A 22,625-nucleotide genomic window follows, 5' to 3' on the forward strand; every position below is an offset into this window, starting at 1 on the left:
GCCTCGGGGGTCACCTGGTGCCAGCCCCTGTGAAGAGGGCCACCCTGAGCCGGATGGACGCTGGGCACCACTGGGAAGGGCCAGGCTCCATCTTTGCACCCTCCCTCAGACAGTGACCTATATGGAGACGGTGCCGACCCTCTTCTGCAGGCTGAAGAGTCCCATGTCTCCTGCCTGTCCTCACTGATAAATGCTCGGTCCCTTCCCCACCTTGGTGGCTCTTCACTGGGCTCTCCAGCAGTATCTGTTTCTCATGCCCTGGGGAGCCCGGTGCTGGATACGGGGCTCTGGGGGTGGCTTCACCAGTGCTGGGCAGAAGGGAAGGATCTACTCCCTATGCCTGCGGGCACTGCTCCTCCTCATGCAGCCCAGCAGCCAGTGGCCACCTTTGCTGGATCCACTTCAACATAGTGCCCACCAGGGCCTTTTCTGCAGAGCTGCCTTCTAGCCGGTACGCGCAGCATGTTCCTTCCTGGGGCTGTTCCTCCCCACGGGCAGGACTTTGCATGTCCCTTGATTGAACTTCAGGAAATTTCCATTGGCCCATTTCTGCAGCTTGTCGAGGTCCCTCTGGGTGGCAGCGTGATCCTCTGGTGTCTCAGGTACTCCTCCCAGTGTTGAGTCACCAGCAGACTTGCTAAGGGTGCAGGGTGCCCCATCATCCAGATCTAGTGATGAGGAAGAATATCAGACCCAGCGCTGGCCCCCGGGGTACACCACTCATGACTGGCCTCCGTCTGTGCATCACGCCACTGGTAACATCCTCTATTCGCAGACCTAGAGCATCAGCATTCAAAAACCACTTCTTCACAGATCAGAGACTATTTGTAAAGTTCCACCTCCCACAAGCCTCCTGCTGTCTCCAAAACCATGAGAAGTTTCTGTTCTATCGTTTACTGGCCCCAGTTCACATTTTCATCTCGAAATACAGGAGCTATGGAATATAACACTGGATTTGAATTGTTTGCCGCCTCTTTTCTTAAAAATACCATTGTAGCACTACATGCTGAAACCACCTCTCTGAATCATTTTGGGCTCCCTGCCTGAAACACTGAGGACGCCACCACAAAGCTCAGAGAAGCTCCGGGAGCTGCCAGACCAGACATTCCCAAAACGATGACAGTTCATATCCCTTCGCCGAGATGGATCTTGGGCCCCTAAGGAAGTCATAAGTGCAAATGAGACTCCTTGTGCCCTCACACAAGAGTTTCAGCACAACGTTTGGCATCAGAAAGCTTGGTGAGAAAGAAATATCACAGCCCAGGCCTTCCCTAGAGCCAGAAAACCACCACAGAAAGCCTTTGGAGACAATCGAAGGAGAGACACAGCCAGAACTGTCTCTCCCACCTCTGCTGTGGGCCAGAGGCAGTGCTAGACCTTTGCCTCCCTCACCGATGAGGGCCTTGATGACAGATTTCACAAAGGTCAAAGCAGCACCATGACTCCCGTGCTAGAAAAAAAGAGCTGCCAAGGTCAATCCCACTGTTGGCCGTTTCTCTTCTGTCCGTTGGCTCACAGTTGTCACCCAAACTCTTGTGACGTTCTGCACTGAAGCTAGGCAAGGGCTGGCCCTGACCTCCAGGACTGCCCCAAGTCCTCTCAAGTCAGCTGGATGGCACCATCAGAACTGGGTCCTGCGACAGTTCTCCCAGTCCCACAGCAAGATGTAGGTGCTCCCTCCAAATATTTGAGCCGAGTTTCATTAGGCAGGAGCTGCAGTTCTCAGGGTATGTCCCTGCCATGCAAATCCGTTCCTGACCCTGCTGCTTCTTGCGGCGTTACTCAGGTGGCAGAGAAGGGTCCAGGAGGCTGGACCTACAACTCAACGCCTACTAATGAACAGGCACCAAAAAGCCCCTCTGTAACCACTGCCGGAGCAGAGGGACACACAGATCACTCTGCAATCACGCCCAAGGACACAGCCATAAAAATAAAAGCTTTTATTGATATACCATTACAGAAACATCTGAGTAACATTCTCAACAGGACGGGAAGCTCTGCGCCCTGGGGGCAAGCGCAGGCAGTGAGCTCCAGGGTCTGCCCTGCTGTGCTCCTGAGCTGCCACTGCTCTTGGCACGATGCCCCAGGGGCTCCTCGTCCTCCGCAGGGAGTTCCGGCCCTCCTGGCGTCAGGGCGTCACCTTTTTGTAGGTGATGTGGAGGTGCTGAGTCATGGGCTGCGTAGTGGTTGCCATTGAGACAGTTTGTTCGAGTTTCCCATCAGAATTGAGCCTGAATTTTCTGGTAATCTGAAAAGGGGGTAAGAAAAGAGATAACGAAATCAAGCAAACGGCATCTGCAGACTAAGTTCTGTACCTGCACTGTCTACTTGCCCTTTGCCATCCTTACATTTGCTGTCAATGCACCACAGAGGGAAGGATATGCTCACTACAGCCATGTGAGTAAACGAGGAGAAGCTTTCCCTCCTAAAGAAGGCAGCCCTTTCAAATTAACAGCTCCAAGCCCCAAGACCATTATCCACGGAGCAGCACAGTGTCCTGGAACTACTACTGACCTCACCTCAGCACAGACAGGCCAGCATCCCTCCACCAGAAGAGCAGCTCCCGGCTAGTGGCTCAGGGAGCTGCTCTGTGCTGGATGACATCCCCAAGGCAGCTGTCAGAACCACTGAGGCTCTCTGCAAGCCACCACCCGGGGCGAGAGGAAGGCGCTGCTCATGCTACACGGGAGATCAGAGCCTGCCAAGCCTCCGCTTGCACCTGCCGCCAGCCGCAGGGCAGGAGGGAGCCACGCTGCTGTCCATCGAGAGGGCTCGACAGGCAACGTCGTCTCCCCATCCCTCCAGCCGCATAGTCTCTGCGCTGCACCAAACGTCAAGAGAGGCAATTTGGGGATGCCCAGCGGAGCTGGGCCACTTGGGACCTGTGCAAGCAGGTGCTTGAACTCAGGCTTCAGCAGCTTCCACACTGGAGGTGGCAGCTAAGCGTCCGTTGCTCAGCATGCGTCGTAGGTCTGCTCCTAGCTGCTGCCAAAGTAAAGGAGAGATGCGCGACCATCCTTTTAGAACCTCAGCTCCTGCTGGAGAACAGCACTCTGGAGGGCATCCCTCCAGCTGCTTGGCCTGGCGGAACAGCCACGTAACTGTGGATGGCACCAGGGCACAGCAGCTCCCCGAGTGATCGCTGCTGCAAAGAGGCAGCTTAGCATAGACCCCACACAACTAGCACTTAGGTCCTTCTTAGGTGCAATTTTGGCAGATTGGCTCCATGTCATCCCAAAGAGCTCTTTATACCGCCTGGTGGCTGCTTGTGCTTCCCACGATGAACACAATCCCAGGGGCAAACAGAACCAAAGTCCTGGGGACAGCAGGGTAATCTGCAAGCATGATTCATTTGCAGTCACTTAAACCAGCTCCATTTCGAAATTCCTAAAATGCAAAGGCTTTTGCAAATGCTTTCATTTCCAGTGGAGGTCACCCACGGGCATGCCCATGAGCTACTGCCGGCCTGCGTGCTCCAAGACAGCCTCGGCTCCCTTACATCCATTCCTGAGGCCAGCCACGGTGTGCTCTTCGTACCATATCCAACACGTCCTCCCAGGAGGTTATTGCCAGCTCAGAGCGAAGCTGCTCTGACATTCACTGGGGCAACAGCAGCAACAGCATCACATGCAAACGATGTTTTGATTAATATTTGCTGATCAGGTGGGGCTTTCTTTGTAATGCACAACAGCGCTCCTCAAATACCTTAAGCAGGAAAAGGCAATCAAAAGGAATACAAAAGACTTAAACAAGAAATCACCTCACAACAGGTGACCTTAGTTCAGGGTCGCTGAATGACCCATGTTTTCCTGAACTGCCCACTGTAGGTCAGGCCATTAAGTCTGAATGCCAGAAGAACATGAAATGAACCGGGCAAAAAAAGAAGAGGGGATTTTTCTCTTAAAAGCCAGCTTCAGTCAAGGCTGGCTGCTGGTACCGTGGGAGGGCAAGCTCCGTGTACACCAGAGACACGAGGGGAGAGTGCTGCTTTCCACACAGGAGAGGAATCGTGCAGCACTGCGAAACGGCCACGGGAAATTGCTGAATTCAAGGTAAGTGACATCACTGCTGTTCCCCCATCCACATATCCAGTCATGATCACAGAAGACAACCAGGTCAGCCAGGCACCATTCACCCATGGTAAAACCACACCAACTGGGTCCAGTCACCTTCTCCTTCATATGTGCTGAAGTCTCCAGGGGCTGAAGCTTTTAAGGCTGAGCAGCTTGTAGCTGACCTTCCGGCACTTTCTGAAGACGGGTGACCCACAGGTCTCCAGTCATCGGGAAACTCCGCTGACCTCCATCACCTTTCACCAACAGCACAGCAGCCTTGCAGGCGCATCAGCCAGCTCCCGCCATGCCTGCACCCTGCGAGGGCTGTCCTCAAGTCTAAAATTATTGGAAAACGTGCCTGTTCTCCAAGCACTGGCAGGGGAACACGAGCTGTTTAGAAAGAAATCCAGCTAGGAGCATTGCTCTGTGACCAGCATCTCCCCCCTCTTAGGTGCAGGGTGGGAGGCGAGAGCCACTCGCTCCTCAGGGAGGTGGGAAGAGTCTCACATGCTGCAGCTGCGCCTGACGTGCCATCAGCATCGCCTCTGACAGGGACAGGCCCCGGGGACTGCTCCTCTCTGCCCATGCAGAGAGCTCCCTGCACCTCAGCACAGCTGCACTGGCAAGTGCCTGTCACACAGCCCTGGCCCAGGGAACGGCTCTTCCTGCCCAAGTTACATCTCAGCCAAGCCACAGCCATCCCAAATCGCTTTTCGGCGGGAGCACAACACAATGGTGATGTGTTCTCCAAAGGAGCAACGAAAGCAGCAGCACCCACGCCCTTCTCACGACACAGTTTCTTCATTTCCGTGGGTAATTTATGCAGTCCTTGGTGGAGAAGAGGCAGTGTTGGGAGCTGGTTACCTGCCATACCCTCTCATTGCACATCCTCCTTCACCAGCCAGGCCCCCCCCAGACACTCACTGTGACCAGGACCTAGGCCTGAACTGCCCTCAGGTGCCAGGCGAGCGTGGACCTTCAGCTCGGGTGGCTCCTTCTTCCAGCCTTCAGCCAAAGCTGGGCCCAGAGCCTCAGTCAGCGAGCCATTTCTTGGCTTTCTGTTGCCACCCCCCTCTCCTCCTGCCAGTCTAACTGCTCACATTTCAGGCGGTGACTCTGAGAGGGCGGTCCATTTTACTGACATGTTAGTAATTACAAGCCTCCACTGCTTCGGTGATACCCTTAGTATTTAGTGGGTTTATTCCTCCTGCTATAGAAAGGAGGCAATACAGTTGCTCCTGGGAAAGGAGATAGCCAACAACTTAAAACAGGCATGGGAAGGCAAAGCAGTTAAGACTGCTTTTCCAGAGTTCAGACATTGTTTGTGCAGGGACATACACATTTTGGCACATCAGTGAATGTAGGGAGCAGGCTTATGACACCGGCTGCATCTGTACAAACTCATGCTCTCCATTATCTATGGGTTGCTTTTATAGCTCTTAGAAACTAGGTTGCAAAATTCAGCCTTGAAGTCCAGAATGAGGCAGCACTGTATTTGCTGGAATCCAAGGAATCCAAGTGAGGTGTGTCTTCTCCCCAACTTGTCACCCTTAAAACCTTGCAGCCAGTCACTTGGCTCACGTTACCAGAGAAAACCAAACAGGTGCAAGAACATGCTGGTACCTACTCCCTGTGAGAGCTTGTTCAACCTTGCTGCCTTTCTCAGCTGCTAGTCAGCCAAGACAACTGCATCTGTGTGTGATAACTGGGATTCCAGCAGTGACCTCAGCACGCTGCACCAGCTCCAGCAGTGCCGTCTTACTGGCAGCTGACTGCAGCCCACCCAGCTGTGTCAACAGCAAAGTGCCGCTACACAAAAAGTTCAAACCCCAAGAAGCAGTCAGCCAAGAGCGGAGCCGACAGCAAGCACCAGCCCTGCCAAGCAGCCATGGATGGGAAGAGAGCCCAGAGTGACCTGTGAATGCCCTAAAAAGTAAGCAAGCAAGATTTGCAAAAAAAAAGGTGAAAGGCATGCATTGCTAAAATATCCCAGTGGGGCCTAATATTGGGCATACCTTACATGTGCACCCTCATACTGTAGTTAATCCAGAACACCAGAATCTCCCACCTGTAGAAAGGTATTCAGAGAAGAGTGACCTATTCTTTTCCCTAAAGACCGGCTACTGGCCACTGCTAGAGACAGGATTCTGGGCTGGCTGGCCAGATTCAGTGCATCAGCTCTTATAATGATCCCTCTGGGTCTTGTAATGAACAAAATACATTCTGAAGGCTGTTAGAGAAAGGATAAGCCAGGATGCCATGCAGCATTTCCAAGAACTTCTAATGCCAATCTGTAATTAAAGTGTGCTAATCAACCTATCCTCTCAACTAGACACCTTCTGGGGCTAGCAATACCACGCTGATTGCTCACTGTGTGTGCACTCACCTGCTCTACATGGGGCTTCTTGGCAAAGGAGATCCTGGCTGGAGTGAGAAGCTATAGACAGCTCTTGTCCATTCACCTCCCCTTCCTCCACCTCCACCAGACCTAGTGAGAAGCAAGGCCATAATATTTATTATGCTACTTAGGTTACTTAACAACGTCACAATTATTAGGCTAAGTAACGAACATCACTCTCCTGAAGAGCAGTTTTATTTGACCTAGCACATACTGAAACTGCAAACCCACACCACCTCAGACATGTAACGCTGCTTAGAAAAATCTAGCCAGACTTACTCATATCATGTGGGATGCATATCGCATTGCAACTAGCAGTGTTCCCTTCAGCACCTGCTCTGGAATTTTAGATGCAAAATTAAGCACCAACTGGGTTTTAACACTTTAACATTTGGACGTGGTTCCCTCTCTCATTCAGTTCCTGTAAGGTGTGTAACAAGTACCAAGGCACTACATCCACACAGTGGGAAAATCTCCTAGTTTAAGAACTAAGAAATAAGGCTGCACTGAGATTACTCTCCAAGATTGTTAAAGGAACAGTAGGAGAGCAGCTCCCCTGACTATGGTGCTGCTGAGGCTCTTGGTAGTACCACAGCCCAGGCAGGTTCTCTCACAGGGAACCTGCTAAGCAGCTCACACCAAACACTCCTGGATGGAAAGGCTGCAAAGGAGGTTTCAAACCACCACATCCCCACAAGCTCTGCCGTGCACCGCAAAATCAAATATGGCAAATGTTGACATTGGTAACAACAGTTTAGTGGGATGTTAAATCTGACCCTGTTTGGAAGGAGCGGCTGCCTAAGGAAGACACCAGTGACTGGAGGAGGGCTCCAGAGAGGGGAGTTCATGAGCTCTGCCACAGACACGGTCACCTGTGGCCAGCTGACAGCAGCAGTGGTAATGAAGAACCTTCTATCTAGACATTTCCCCAGCTTCCACACAAAAACAAACAACAAGAAAAAAAGACTAGGATGCTACAAAGGCATCAGGAATGTCACTGGCCACTTACTACCTGCCATCATTAAGGCTCAGACTACAATTCTTCATTACAGAGGCAGAGGCTCTTTTGGTTTCAAAGCTATGTCTGCAAATACCAACATATCATTTGAGGAAAGCATACCCCTCAAAATACCTGTCACAGAAAGCTGGAAAGACATGCTGTCTGGGCAAAGCCACATAGCCAGTCATAGAAACTCCGTGCTTTTGACACAAGCTCATTTATTAATTTGTTTTCACTGTGGGTCCAGTGCCAAAAAGCAGCAATGCTGCTCTTTGGCACTGAAACCACAGTGAAAATAAATGAAGCTGTGATATGTGCAATAATTTTCTGGAAAAGTGATGAAACTGGCAGAGCAGGGTAAGGACCTCTCCTCCCCACCATGGATATCAGGTGTGTACCTGTGTTCTGGGCACTGATGAAGGCCACCTTATTAGTGTCAGGTTTGAGGCGGATGAATCCACATTCTCGGTGCATGGGCTTCCTGGTGTCTGGATGGAAGGCATTGAACCTGAGGGGAAATCAGAATACAAAAGCTGCTGTTTGTTGCACTGAAAATACAGTGTTTGGCCTGGTTTCATCTCAGAGGCAACAGTATTTTATTTAACTACATGACTACGTTCAGTATTATTTGAAGAGTAGAAGACTAACAATGCTTATGGTTGGGAGATGCAAATGTGGAAATACAGTTACTCTACAGGCAGAGCTACTTTTTAGAGCTGCAGTTAGTTAAGTTCAAACTTCGACAAAGTAGCTCAGAAAATCCCCCAGGAAGTCAGACATTTCACAGATGCTGAAGGCATACTCTGCATCAAATGCTTCCTTTTCTCAAATAAATATCTGGAATTACAGTATCATCTTTATTTAGCTTTTAAACCTGGCAAGCTGAGGGTTTTTGTGTATTACTTGCTGCAGGCAGCAACAGAGCAGACTTATTTCTCTTATTTCTTAGTTCAGCTCAGATTCTTATTATTCTTCATGAGGCTTCAGAGTTGTAGTTTAGTCACCGTGTTATGGGTGACTACATATCATGCATGTTTATGTATCACATCAGTGCTACAGCATTCCTGAGTCTACACGGGTAACTGAATTAAACAGCAGCTTATACACAATAGCAAGCTAGGTATCTATATAACGCAGTGGACTATCCTCTTGGTTCCTATTTATTTTAGACTAATCTCTGTCTTTTCATACTGTTTTTCACAGAATTTCCCACTCTGCATCCTTCTACAGGAAAGGAGATGGAGGCAACCTCTGAGCTGCTGCTGCTAAATCCACGCCCGAGAACTCCCTCATGCGGCAGCAGTTTCTACATGTGCCTCTTCCATGCAACTGGGACGTGCCTGCTGCAAATGGCCAACACCAGTCACCTTGGCCACCACGACCCGTCCTGGGACTGGGGATATCTGTATCATCAGCTGTCACCCCAATGGTTACGAGGCAAGAGTGCAAGTAGAGCTTGACCAGGGGCTTGTCCAGGCACCAGCATGTGGGAAGCTGGAGCAATTATTTATTAAAGAAGCACTGAGAGCTGAAAAATCCAAAGCATTTCCTATGTGAAGTAAAATATAATAAACAATGCGGAGTCAACACTTCCTAGAAGACCAACAGCACTAGACGCAGCACACGGCACCCCTACTGTGTCATGGTTTAACCCCAACCAGCAACTAAGTACCACACAGCCACTCGCTCACTTCCCCCCTCAGCGGGATGGGGAGGACAATGGTGAAAAAGGTAAAACTCATGGGTTGAGATAAGAATGATTTAATAATTGAACTAAAATAACCACAACAACTGTAATGAAAAGGAGAGAGAAGGGGGAGAGGAATAAAATCCAAAGGGAATGAAGGAAAAAGCCCCTCAAGTGATGCACAATATAACTGCTCAGCACCTGCTGACCGATGTCCGGCCAGTCCCTGAGCAGCAATCTGCCTGCCCTGGCCAGCCCCCTCTAGTTTATAGACTGAGCACAATGTTCTATGGTACGGAACATCCCTTTGGCTAGTTCAGGTCAGCTGCCCTGGCTGTGTCCCCTCCCAATTTCTTGTGCCCCTCCAGAGCCTTCTCACTCGCAGGGCCTAAGAAACTGAAAAGTCCTTGACTTAGGATAAACATTACTTAGCAACAACTTAAAAACATTGTGTTATCAACATTATTCTAATTCTAAACCCAAAACATAGCACTGTACCAGCTACTAAAAGAAAATTAACTCTATTCTATTCAAAACCAGGACACGGTATAAGAAACCTTAAAAATAAGGCTTCAAAGAACTGGAGACAAGGAAGGGGAGCACAGCTAAGGCATGCAGTTAGGGAGCAGTTTGTATGCCTTGCAGCTGCCTCCAGCCCCGATGTTCTCCAAGTACAAATACACAAACTGCTCCTCCCGTTTGGCTTTGTCTCTATATAAAGGATGTCTCCTTTTAACCACATGGTTATAAGGAGAACCAGGAATGACTTCTGTCAGTAGTGCAGGGCTGCATCCCTGCTAAAGACTGTCCTAGCATCTCAGCCTCTGTGCTCTGCAGCTCATGAGGCCAGGTACTGTACTGACTCATGCCTCATAGTGGGATTATCTAGATTCAAAGGATGAACAAACTTAAATCAGGCTTCTTTCAGTGCTTGGAGCATTCAAGAGTCATCTGAACTGTCTTGTAACAGTCAAGGAGCACTGCTCCATGAGCCAGGGAGGCACAGGGTCTGCTGCCTATTCTCCTGATGCTTCCCAGAGCTCAGCAGCCCTGAGCTGTGTATCTCCTCAGCACCAAAAAACAAAAAAAAGCAACTCAAATCAGCAACTGTTCAAAAGTTGGAGAGAGAGATGTAGACAAAGCATGACTGTCAGAGCTTTGTTTCTTTTGGAAACGACTAAAAATGCCACATGCTGAGCTGGCAGCTCCGTCACAACGAATGGTGCACACCAGGAACACAGGGCATCTTTCACACAGCATTGGCATTTTTTAATTATTCTTTTATCTGTTTTTTTAAAGCAACAAACTTTCCAACCCACCCGCCCCAAATGAGTACTGCAGCAGCACTGAACAGTCAGCTAACACATCACTTCTCTTCCTCCAGATTTCTTTTTGATTTCTCTTACAACTACTTGCAGCTAAAGCAGTTAAGCTATCTGCCTCCTATTCGATACAGGTTGTCAAACTTCTAATTTTTCCTCAGATATTCATGGTGGTGAAGACTGAGGATGACAGTTTTAAATGAACAAACTTGACAGCTGTACCATACCATTTATTGGATCTGTAAGTGGGGGTTTCACAAAGCAGAGCGATAGCAGCTGTAATGCTATTACCTGAAGATTAATTTCTAATTAGACAGCTACCACCAGCAAGAAGAACAGTGGGGCTTTTCTGGCCATAAGGACAGTACATCTTCTGGCTAATATATGCACCCAGTGCACACCACATTAAAGTGGAAGAATCGCTGGTCTTTGAAAGGCAGGTACAGAATTTGCACAGACAATAGGTCATGCTGGGGCCACTCTTGGTACCCTAAGTTACTCTCACTACTCTAAGTTACAGTCACATTCGCAGCACTGCGATACCTCTCACTGTGTAAACCTCAGGACTGGCGGGCCACAAGAACTGTATCCTGTACCTTGGCCACAGTCCCGATCCTGTATACATGTGCTTCTGCACAAGTTCACAGGTGTGAACTCACTTTTGAAAAGCTCTGTAGAAGTGCACTGTACTCTTGGGCTACTGAATCTTCACTGATTGCAGGTGTGCAGCTCTGGATACGTTGCAACAGCATGCCAATTAAATTACAAGTGTTTAAAGGAAAATGAAAGTCATACCGTGCAGTCATGTATCATTACATTGTCTCATTCAGTAGGTGAACACTTGTTACTTTGCCACTAGAAAGAAATACAACCAACAAGTCTCACTGGAGCCATGCCTGATCCGACCCAAAAGCTGCTGCCAACACATATAAGCCCCTTGACTTACGAGAAGTTGAGCATGGGCTGCCCCACATGAGAGATGTGCACTTCTTCCAGGTACTGGAAGGGCTTCATTGTAGGGAAGGTGCCATCTCCTGGTGGGTCTGACAGCCAGGTGCCCAGCATCCAGGACAGGGGTTCCATCACAGGATTCAACTGGGGAGTCTCTGTGGAGGAAGAAGAAAGAACAAAGAAAGAAAATTCAGAGATCTGTGCTCTGCAGCTTGCTGTGAGCTGCTCACAGCTGGGTGGAGGGGAACACAGAACACCTCAGAAATGGTCCAATGCAGCAGCACTTTTCTCTAGAGTGGTGTCAGCTCCAAGGTGCAAGGGGAGATGGGGAACAACGAACAGTCACAAAGGTAACAAAAGTAGGTCTGTTTTCAAACCTGCTCTTGGCCTTAGAGCTCTCTTCCAAGTGGTCTGCTTCAGACTCCTCTCTGTAGCTTGATCTGAAGAGAAAGCCCCCTCCCATCTACATGCAAGGAAGGAGAAGACTGAAATCCCAGCATAAAGAATTATCACTAAATGACAATTAAATCTCTAATGCTCTGGCCTGATTTTTCTCAAGCCCTAAGGACGTCCCATTCCTGTTTGTTTCTGAGACCAAGGAAACAAGTCCTCGCATCAGATGAAAATCAGATGCATGCATATTCAAGATCAAAGTTTGACTGTCATTTTCTTGAAGAGGTTAACAACACCCTGCACTTTTACAATGAGACAGGGATCATTCAGAAGTCGTTCTGCTTAAGACTGTGGACTAAGGCCAAGTGAAATGTTTTAAAAAGACTAGGGTCTCCGCAAGTTAAAGCATAAATGGAAGAGAAAACTACATCCCTTTGTCAATGCATTTATTAAGAAGCAACCAAGGTCTGTTTCACAAAGTTAAAGCTTCTTTAATGAATCATTTTAAAAGAGCTTTGAGTAACAACAGGTTTGCATTTTGCTGTGATTTCAGAGAGTGTGACCTGAAAAATACCCAATAAATCAGAGAAACAGACAATTTTAAGTCAAAGGAAAGCAAGGCAGATCCATTCCTAAGGTTTAAACAGGGAAAGTGATATGGGACCCACATAATCTCAGGAAAGACAAACACCAACAGAAGTGATGTGCCCACTACTCTAGGTTAGCTATGTTATGCAGACAAGTATGACTGAAGTATACCTAAAGCATGTCCTCCTTCCACCCATGTGATAAATGCCTCATACCACCAGGGTGGGAGCTAAAGGGGGCTGTTTTCCACACCTAGTGATATCATGTAATACAAGAACAAACTACCTGTCCAGACGGTCTAAAAGGCACAGACTCAGATGCAGGGAGAAATTGACCTAAAAAGCTGATGCTGTGAGTAAATACTAGCTTGATCAGTCAGAGTTTCACTGTGTTCAGTCCCAAACATCAGGCTAAAAAGACTGAATGAGGAAGAGGAATGGAGAGTCTGCACCTGGAATGCCAAACAAGGGGAAACACAAACTTTCCCTGGTAAGAGAGACCACTTTTGTTATTTATTATCCAGATAGCAGGTTTAGAAAGCCAGCCAGCAAGTCGGCAAGGTGCTGCTATTACTATTCTTTATCCTGAAGTATTTCACAAGTAAAACAGCATGAGAAAAAATGAAAGCTCACTACAAAATAGGTGATAAAAACCTACAGCATCAGAGTCAGCCTTTGCAAAGACTGTTCTGATAGCCTGTGCATTCACCACCAGCTTACCAAAGTTTTAAGAAGGGGTTCCTACAAGCCACACATCAGTATTACTATACCGGACAGTATTTCACTGTACTTACCTTCCACCTGTGCTCTGAGCAACCAAAGCAACACAACATTATTTTCTGGTGCAGCAAAGACCTCAACATAGTGATGATCGATAACAAAAGTCCAAAGTTATTGCTACAAGAACCCCCATACTTCTACGCTGCTGCTTATGAACCAGTTTCCCTTTCTACTTCCATGCTGAGAGCACACGGTTTTGCAAGGAAGGAGACGGTCACTACCCCAGCCAACTGGTATTTGCCTTTCGCTTGCTACTGTATGCACTGTGTTTCTTGCCAAGCTTTTTGCAGGCTCAAACTCCCATCAAGAAGGGGAAGAGTAAAGTTCTGGAAAGGCTGGAAGAGACCGCAGCCTGGGCTGCTGCTGCCCTCTCCTGGGTCAGGAAGCAGCAACAAAGCCGAGGAGCAAGATACTTTCTGTCATCTGAGTGCTTATAATATGGCATTTCATTTCCTTTTGCCTGCCAACCTTGCAGCATTTCAGGAAAGAGCATCAACATGACAGACGAAAGAAATGGCTTTAGCCATTTCCACTCTCTAGACTTGGTTATGAGTGAAGAGAAGCCAACCGACTGTTTCCAGCACCCACACACAGCCTGACCTCGCCGTGCAGCGTCCAGTCTGGCTGGAGGTGCTCCACTAGGCATGCTGGTCTCACGTCCAAAGAGCCGCACTTGTAACCACCTGAAAAGTGAAGATGTAGCTGTGCACCTTGAAGTCTACGGCACCCAGGCAAACAACATGGCCAAGCAATCATTATTACTTTCCCAAACTCTCTGGATGGCAGCAAAGCCAACATGAGGTTTTTAGTTTGTTATGTCACTTGGAAAACCATAAGTGCTGGTTAGGGACAAGGACAGAGACTCAGTGGAGTGCAGAGGAGTAAACACATCCTGATCACATCCTATGCAGTGCTCTTCTTACCTTTAGTATCAGTCTCTGACAAGTGGACTAAGTCCTTTTTCCTCCCTGGGAGCCTTCTGTGCTAGAGGGCTGAGCTGAGAGAATGGAAAAGCAGGAGAGGGGAGACAGGAAGGAGTCTGACTGAGCCCATAAAAAAAAAAAAAAAAAAAAAAGTAGTGATTTTAAAAGAAATTTTCTTCTTACATCATAGTTGGGGTGCGTAAATGCAAGACTATTGCAGCAACAAAAAGTAAGAGTTTAAAGAGGAAAATACCTTTGCTGAGCTGCTTTGTTTCAAACAAACAGGTTCATAGATGCAGTCACTGTCAAGAGGAATTTCACTGACAAAGGAGCATATACTTCCCTTTTTAAAGATCTAAACTCTTGGCACATCACTTTTACAAACAACCTGCTACTATAGCTTAAAACGTAAGTGTGTGATGGTATCAAGAACACAAACCACACTTGAGAATTTGCAGTGCAAGAGACACTGGCCACTCTTCTGCATGTCTAAAGCTTCAGACTCAGATTGGGTCCTTAAGGCTGGTTCTCCTGCATCCACATGCAGAGTTTCTCTTATCTAACAGGGAAGCTCACACTATAGCTTCTTTCTTAGCAAGGAAATTCCTGGAGTCACTTCCCCCTGTCAGATGATACATTTTCTTGAAGCTGTTAGGGGCCCAGCATCTTCAAGACCTCCACTCCTCTATGAAATCCCACTTAATTTAGCCACAATGCTCACAATTTGCAACAGCCTGGGAGACAAAAACCACAGGCACATAAGCAAGACTCCAGGATGGCATGCCCAGCTCCTGGGCACACAAGTCAGCTCCATTTCACCATCCGAACCCACTTCATCCCTCCAAACTCACAGACTGTTTCCACACCTTTCCTCATTTATGGAGGGTTTAGAAGTCAAATCCCTCCCAGCACTGTAGCAAAGTCAGACTGTAACCGGCTCTCTACGCTTTGCAGCAGAAGACTGCATGCTCTCCCTGCCATGAGACAAACCAGACAAAGCAGCTGAACAAGCCCCTCAGGCCATGTCTACACAGGCTTCAGCCAGTGTGGCTCTCAAATGGGATTCCTGGCACGGAAAGCTATGCTGGCACACATTCCTATGCCGCTTTATCAGCAAAACTGTGGCATGAGCAGCCAGCTCGTTGCTAACAAGACAGCTAACCTACTTCCCCTAAGCTGGGGTACACTCGCTGCAGGAAACTTAACCAACACCCCCAGCCACCAAAAAAACCAAACCAACCACCAAACCAAACCAAACGAAAACCCCACACTCACTCATGCAGCACCTCTTCTCAGTCCTCAAAGTGCTACAGCAACAGCTGGGCAGCCTCCTGCAGTCCTTTCTTCAGCTGAGTTGCTTACTGGACTTAAATCATCATCAAGGTTCTGCTAATTAAGGAGCAGCCTTGTTCAGCATACCTCTTCCATGTTTAAGTGGCTTTGTACTCTGCTGCCTTTCTCTGAGTGTTGTACCCCTTTACACACTTCGCTGATGCTCCCCTCAGTAAAGCAGGAAAGAATTCCTAGCACTGACATGCTCTAGCTCCACCTCTGCTTTAAAAGTTGGGAATGTTATTACATTCACAAAATTTCATCTTACAGCCTTAGTAATTAATTTCAGGACCAAGCACTGTTATGTTATTGCCTCTAATGTCTGCAGTAAAATGCTCCAGTGCCTGCAATCACTGTCAAGAGTTCTCCTGCACTACAAAACACAGAGAAAACATTTTTAAAATTATACACTATTACAAGAAACCTGAATATCCTACCTGAGCTTACCTCAATATGTTTTACTTTCAGGTTCTCCTTAGTCAGCATTTTCATTGGTTCCTAGTTGCAAGCTGTTTTTCTGTTGTGAGTCACTGCCGACTCACTGCAGAATTAAATGCTTAATGCACAAGCTGTATAGGCTATTAGGAAAAAAAACTAAAAAAACCAAGACCATTCCACCAGGGGGGAAAAAAAAAAAAAAGCAACTGCAGAGCAAAAAGTCTGTTTTCCCCCCTTCCAACTGCCTTTCTCTCCAAGGGGGTGGTGAAAGAGCCATGTCCCTGATCCATCAAGTCCCAAACCTGCTGTGTGTCAGGTCGGTGCCCGCACACTGGTTGCAGAGCAGAAGGCAGCTTACCTTCCACCTGCTGCAGCGTAGCACGTGCTTGAGCCATACGTGCTGTGAAGTCTCACCTAGCTTCCCTTGTAGTACCTTCTGCCACAAATTCAGCCCTGCTCTTAATCTATGCACACGCTCCTACTCCTTGTCTCGCTCTTAGCTTACTTTATAGCCCCCTTGTTCTTTGTAACACCCTCTTACCATATTGACCAGCCTTCTACCCTGGCCATTTCCATCCCAGACAAGAAAAAATAAAGAAGAAAAAAAAATCAGAAGCAGCCACCTGCCACCTCAGAATAAGTGTTTTCCTTCCAAAATCTAGCTTCAAGTTAATGTGCAGCTGCCAAGTCAGCAGTGCCTGCCCTGGCAGAGGCAATTTTTCTGACAGCACATCTCTGCAATCCACTATAAATGTTTCATTTTCAAGCTAAACTGGACAAGGACCCATTGCTGTTCCAAGTCCTGCTCAGACAGATGAAAGTACAGCATCTCGCATCCTTGCACAACCCCATTTCTACTGCCACTGAGAAACATGATTTTGCTATTTGTTTTCTGCAACACAAACGAAAACCTTTTGCCACCTCGATGGGAAACAGCACCTCAGGCCCCACAGACCAGGCATCAGGACTCCCACCTCAGCACAAAACCAAACATTTAATGTTTGAATCCTTCTGCTTGTCCACAAAGTTCACAAACTATGCTTTATTGGTATGTAAAAAGAATTACAAATGGCCCCATTTCTACTCTGGCTTTGTAGAAATATTTAAAGACAAAACTAAGCTGGAGGGAAATATGATTTCCTACAGATTCCTAGCAAATTTCTAACTGTTTTTCAGATGGACTCATTCTGCAAACTCTCCTGCCTTTAATATGACCTTCATGAAAATAGACATGCAGTGTGCAAGCGGCTTCACGTATGCTCAAACAGCTGAATTCTAACAGCTTTACCTGTCTGATAAACACAGACACTTCAACCCCGTTGAATCCTACCTGCGATTGCTCCATTGCCAGCCATAATTTGCAGAGTTACTTTTCTATTGCTTGGTCTAGCTCTCTAACCACCTTTGCTCACCAGAAAGTGTTTTGCGCAGGGTTGACAAGATGGCCATAAGGGAAGTGATCTCATGATTAGGCAACACAGTTATCCCAGTGCCTGCTGGGAGATGTAGTTTTATAAAAGGACCAAGCTTGAACACATTAAGACGAGGAAAGGAGGACCCTCAGATCTCCCGTCTATGCTAGTACTGGGGGAGCATGATGCAGCAGAGCTGTGAAATGTTCAAGCAGAACAAGCTGGTCAAATAGTATTTGTGCATCAGAGGACATGGCTGTTAGAATAGTCTCCCCCTCCCCAGGACACTGGATCCATAGCTGTTCATTGACTCTCCCCAATTTCTCCCAGTGCATCTTCTCCAGAAGATGCATCTGACCTCATTCTGCCTGGTGTGCTGTGCCTAACGGAACTCCTCTGCTAGAAGCTCCTCAACCTTTGGTCCATGGACCTCTGAAGCAGCTCATAAGACAGAAGGAAACACTCCCCTACCAAAGGAGAGAGCAAATTCAATGTTTAGATGGAAAAGGCCAATGTGGCAGCTGGGTAGGAAACAGTCCAGGGCTTCTCCTAAAACCAGTTAGTCAACACCCCTGTTAAGACAGGTTGGGAAACACCGCTTGAGCACAACATGACAGTTCGAGCACACTGTGAGCCAAACTCACCCAGACTGAGTCACCAATCTTCAAGTGTGGCTGGCGGAGGCTGCATGTATACCAGTTTTGCTGAAACCTGCTCTTTCCAGCTGGCTGTAGTTTGGGTACAGCCAGCAGAAATTTACTTGTCTCACTGGAGGAAAATATTGGTTGAGAACTAGTACCAAAATGAAGATCTGCTTAACGGGCGCAGGCCTAAAAGCTCACTTTTCTGTTTGCAATTCTGTGGAAGCGGCTGAGCGTCAGGCAGCAGCAAAGAGAGGTCCCGCAGCATGTGGAGTTGGGATGCAGACACGTAACAACCTGCACGGTCAGTCCTGTCGGTTACTGTACTTACGCTCCCTATCCCCAAGGCACTGCCTTTAGAAGAAAAAAAATACACAAGCTCAGGTTCACAGCTAACAACAGCACCTCAACTACACATCAGATGACTTGGGACAACTGCAACGTAGCTACTAAAAAAAGTCTGTAATTATTATTGAGGTAATACATTACCTGACTGTATTTTTATGAATACCAAAAAGCCTTTCTTCAATTTAGCTCAGTATTACAGTAAAACTTAGTGTCTAGGCATAAACCAGACTCTGCCCAGCAGCAATCAGCTGCACTTAATCAGGTATTTTGACTGCCATAAACTATTACTGTGAGCACACAAAAAGCAATACAAGGCAGAACAGCACCAAGATTCAGCTAAAAAAGAAGAAAAAAAAAGCTGCCAACCACCCACCCACCAACCCCTTAGAAAAAGTCACCAGCCAAAGGGCTCCGTAAGAACTTCCCATTGCACCAAGCTACAATCGCCAAAATGGTTCATTTTCACATACTGATCTCCAATTTTGCTGGTAAGAGATGGCAGAACAGGTAATGAGCTAGTCAATTCGTTAAAAAAATAATAATTGTATTTTCCCTTAGAAAACAGAATATATAATTCTTATGTTCTTAAAGAAGATATTCTTAATATGCAATTCTCATGTTCTCAAAGCCATATACATATAAGAAGATCCATCTCAGGAAAATCACAGTGCTTCCTCGAATAAAGATAAACATCTTTCTTTTTGCCATTAGTATCTCATTGAAGGTATTCCAACAAAACTAGACATCCTTTTTCATATATACATATATATGAATAACAATTACAAGCCCTAAAATTGTATATAGATATTTTCTGTAGTTTGACAACAAAACAATACAAAAACACAGACCAGAAGGTACAAATAAGACTATGTTGATTTCCCACGGAGGGGGAAAAACATTCTTTTTCCCCTCTCTACCCAAATCAAACTGTGAGTTTTCTTATACTTCGAAAAATTAAAAACACATGGTAAAACTAGCATTGGGTATTGACCTTCAAGAATTTTGTCGGGGTTTATTTTCTTGCACTTGACTGAAGAAGCAGGAAGTAGGCCATGCTATAACAGTCTGCCTACGCCAGTATCGTGTTTCTGACCATGTCTAATACTACACGGTTTTAGAAGCAGCAATGAAGATTTCTTTTTATCCTAAGGAAGAGATTCAAGAATTACTATCAGAAGATACCTAACCATCCATGTGTGATGACTTCTTCAAGAAAGCCCCAAGCCACGCATCCTTCATAAGGCAACCCAACATTTCCTCAGCAGCCACACAAATACCAAACATCATTAAATACTCGTAAACTACCCCTGAATTGCATCTCACAACTAGAGTCACTGTGCAGAAGTTTTATCAGCTGTATAGTAAATCACTCCTTTTCTTGCAAGAAAAAGGGTTATGGCCCGATTCGACTTCTCCACAACAACTTTTTTACATGACCTCATCCCTTGCTGAGCTCCCTTACATTTTCAAGTGTCTCAGTTTTATTTTTTTAATTGATAGAGAAGTCATTCTCCATCTCTTGCCACTTTATTATCCTTTTCCCGATGACTTCTGCCTTCTAAGGGAGGAAATGTTCAAACACAGACATCCGGTCACAAAAAGTGACCTCACTGTGTTATCATGACATTGTCATATTTGATACCTACCACCTCGCTTAGACTTCGTGTAGTGAGCGCAGCATATGAAATCTAAGATCACAAGTACTTCTTACATCACTGGAGACGACTACAACAGCTTTCCCAGATACCTGCTGCCCATGACAGCTCATTAACACACCAAAAAAATTCACAGGCACACTCCAAAGGAAGACAAATCCTAACAGGTGCTACTGAGTCACAAACAAGTTAAAATAATCCAGGCAGGAAAAAAAAAAAAAAAAAAATCATCAAGAGAGTTGTCAGCAACACCATGACCAAACTTCCCATTGCATACCAGGAATCACCTCCAAAACTTTTGGGATATAAGAAATAACTCATGTGCCCAAAACTCTCATTTTTTCACCTCTGTCTGTTGGTTTAACACAAGCTACTACTTTTCCTTCCAAAGACGTACCTTTCTCATACTTTTTACCCATCACATCTCTACAACTTGTAACTTAAACAGCCTCTTATTTGTAAGAAAATGGTGTATTCTGCCTCAATGCAAAGCCACTGGGAATACTGACCACAGTCCTGGGATAGCAGGCTGTTCAAGTAAGGGAAACTGATCCTCTTCAGCTCATCTAGCTTCTCCTTCAGTTTCCTGACTTGACTGTCAGAGCGACTGACCCTCTGCCTCAAAAGTTTCAACTCTCCATTCTTCTTTTCTACCTGCTCACGCAAGCAGCACACCTGACTTTTGCTCTGCCTGGAGGAGAAACAGTATGAGTGGAGGGAGTCAATGAGCTTGCAAGCTCCTGAGGCCGACATGATGACCTCGTTGATTGACATGGGGTTGGCATCTGTATCACCCTTCCGCCCCACCACAGCCTCAGCGGCAGGCTGAGGGGTAAGGTCTGCAGGGGATGCCGACAAACCCTGGGAAGGTTTCTGAGGGGTTGCAGTGAGGGATGAAGTAGGGGAGCCTTCCGCTACGGCCTTATTGTGTCCCATAAGATGGCTGCTGCAGCTTGGTTCCACATCTCTCTTTGGCCTTTTCCTTTCTAGCTGCTCTTTTGGGAAAGATGGCCTCTCTCTGGCATGCTTCGAGGAAAAGCTGTAAGAATGAAGGGAGCCAATGAACTTGCAAGCACCAGAGGCAGGAGGGGTGAAATCGTCAACTGACACACCACTTCTATCTGCTATCCAGCTCCCTGTCCAGGTGGCTTTAGGACAGTCCTCCACAGAAGATCTCTCAGGCTTTTTCTGAGGTCCAGGCTTTGCAACCAATTTATCACCTAACGTCCTTCTCCGAGGTCCATCCCGCTGGCTGTGGAGGTTCTCTTCTTCCTCCTCAATCGATCCGATTTCCACTTGCAAAGTTGCCTCCTCCATCTCATTTGTCCCTTGCATCACCATGAAGTCCTGGCCAGAAGATGAGGTTCTCTGAACTACCTCACAGCCTCCTTCCCTAGGGTCTTCTCCATCCTGCAGTGTCACCTGGCTTGCTATTTTTCTTCTGCTTCTGACATAATCCAGGTTGTCGTGTTTTTTCTCTGCAAGCTGGAAGATGGTAGGGACAGCAGTGGGCTTCAGCAGCCGGTGCTGGTCTTCCAGTCGCTTAGAAAAGCTGTCTTTGGTGAAATGCTCGCTGCAAAGAAATGAATACTTGGTGGGAGTCCAGTTGTCTCTCTGAACAGCTTTCAGCCACTGAATCAGACGTTTTGAATCCTTCAGTGGGAATCTAAGAACAAACAGACAAAACCCATGCAAAATTAAGTCGTATTTTGGAAATTAGAGGCGTTGGTACTCTCAGGTCTCAGAAATTCTTGCGAAAGCTGTACTTTAACAGGTACACTCATTTGAGGATTATTTCACTTTGGGCCGAAACACTCAACATTCCTTCCCTCCACCAACAGCTCCGCTCCACAACCAGCACAAAAGTAAAAAGCGTCGCTTCCCTTTTCATCAGCAACCGACCTGCCACCCAGCAGCTCACCCGCCCGCCAGCAAGGCAAGCAGCCTGCAAGGAACGAGGATGCCACAAGCACCGAAACAGCCCAGCTCGGCCAACACGCTGCCCACCCGCCGCCTCCACAAGCCCGTTGATGTTTACGGCGGGTGTATTTAGTCAGGTGTAAAAAGACCCGGACCGGAAAAAAAAAAAAAGACCCGGAGCGGCTGAACAAGGCACCTTTTCCACAGGGACTCGCACCGGGCGCCCCCTGGGGTCTCGGCTACGGCAGCATCGCCGGCAAGGCCGGGGCGAGGGGCAGGGGGCAGGCCCGGGGGGCAGGCGGGGGGGGGGGCCAGGCCTCAGCCCAGCCTGGGGCCCAGGCCCCGCGGCGGCGAGGGGCAGCTCCCCGCTGCCTGGCCGGTTTCTGGAGCCCAAAGCCGGTCCCCGGCGCTGAGGAAAACAAAGGGCGGCCGCTACCGCTGGGGGCCCGGCGGTGCCGGGGAGGGACGGCCAGGGCAGGCAGCCGCCCCCAGCCCGGCGGCCAGGCCAGAGCGGAGCCAGGGGCTGGGGGAGGCCCAGCCGTGGCACCTGCGGAGGGCCGGGGGCGGCGGGGCTGAAGCGGGCCGGGCGGCCGCCCTTACCTGTGGAAGGAGACGGCGCCCCGGTGCGCCTTCCCCTGCCGGTTGGAGCAGTTGGCGGCGGCGCAGCAGATCACCATCTCCGGCCGCCGCCGGCCGGGCCCGCCCCGGCCCCCGCCCGCCGGCCCGGGCCGCCGCCAGCCGTACGGCAAGATGGCGGAGCCAGGTCACCCCGGCCGCCCCTCC

At 48.0% G+C, this 22,625-nt stretch overlaps 1 protein-coding gene across 1 annotated transcript; it reads right to left on the reverse strand.

Moving 5' to 3' along the window:
• Positions 1–1,944: 1,944 nt before the first annotated feature.
• LOC119156609 (peroxynitrite isomerase THAP4-like) lies at positions 1,945–22,601 on the reverse strand. The gene is given in 7 exon segments (XM_037406609.1): positions 1,945–2,248; positions 6,442–6,481; positions 6,483–6,543; positions 7,852–7,961; positions 11,409–11,568; positions 20,432–21,588; positions 22,443–22,601. Coding segments are annotated over 7 exon segments (1,725 nt in total). The 5' UTR covers positions 22,520–22,601; the 3' UTR covers positions 1,945–2,128.
• Between the last annotated feature and the right edge of the window lie 24 nt (positions 22,602–22,625).

The sequence above is a fragment of the Falco rusticolus genome, chromosome 13 (assembly GCF_015220075.1).
Source record: "Falco rusticolus isolate bFalRus1 chromosome 13, bFalRus1.pri, whole genome shotgun sequence".
NCBI lineage: Eukaryota > Metazoa > Chordata > Aves > Falconiformes > Falconidae > Falco > Falco rusticolus.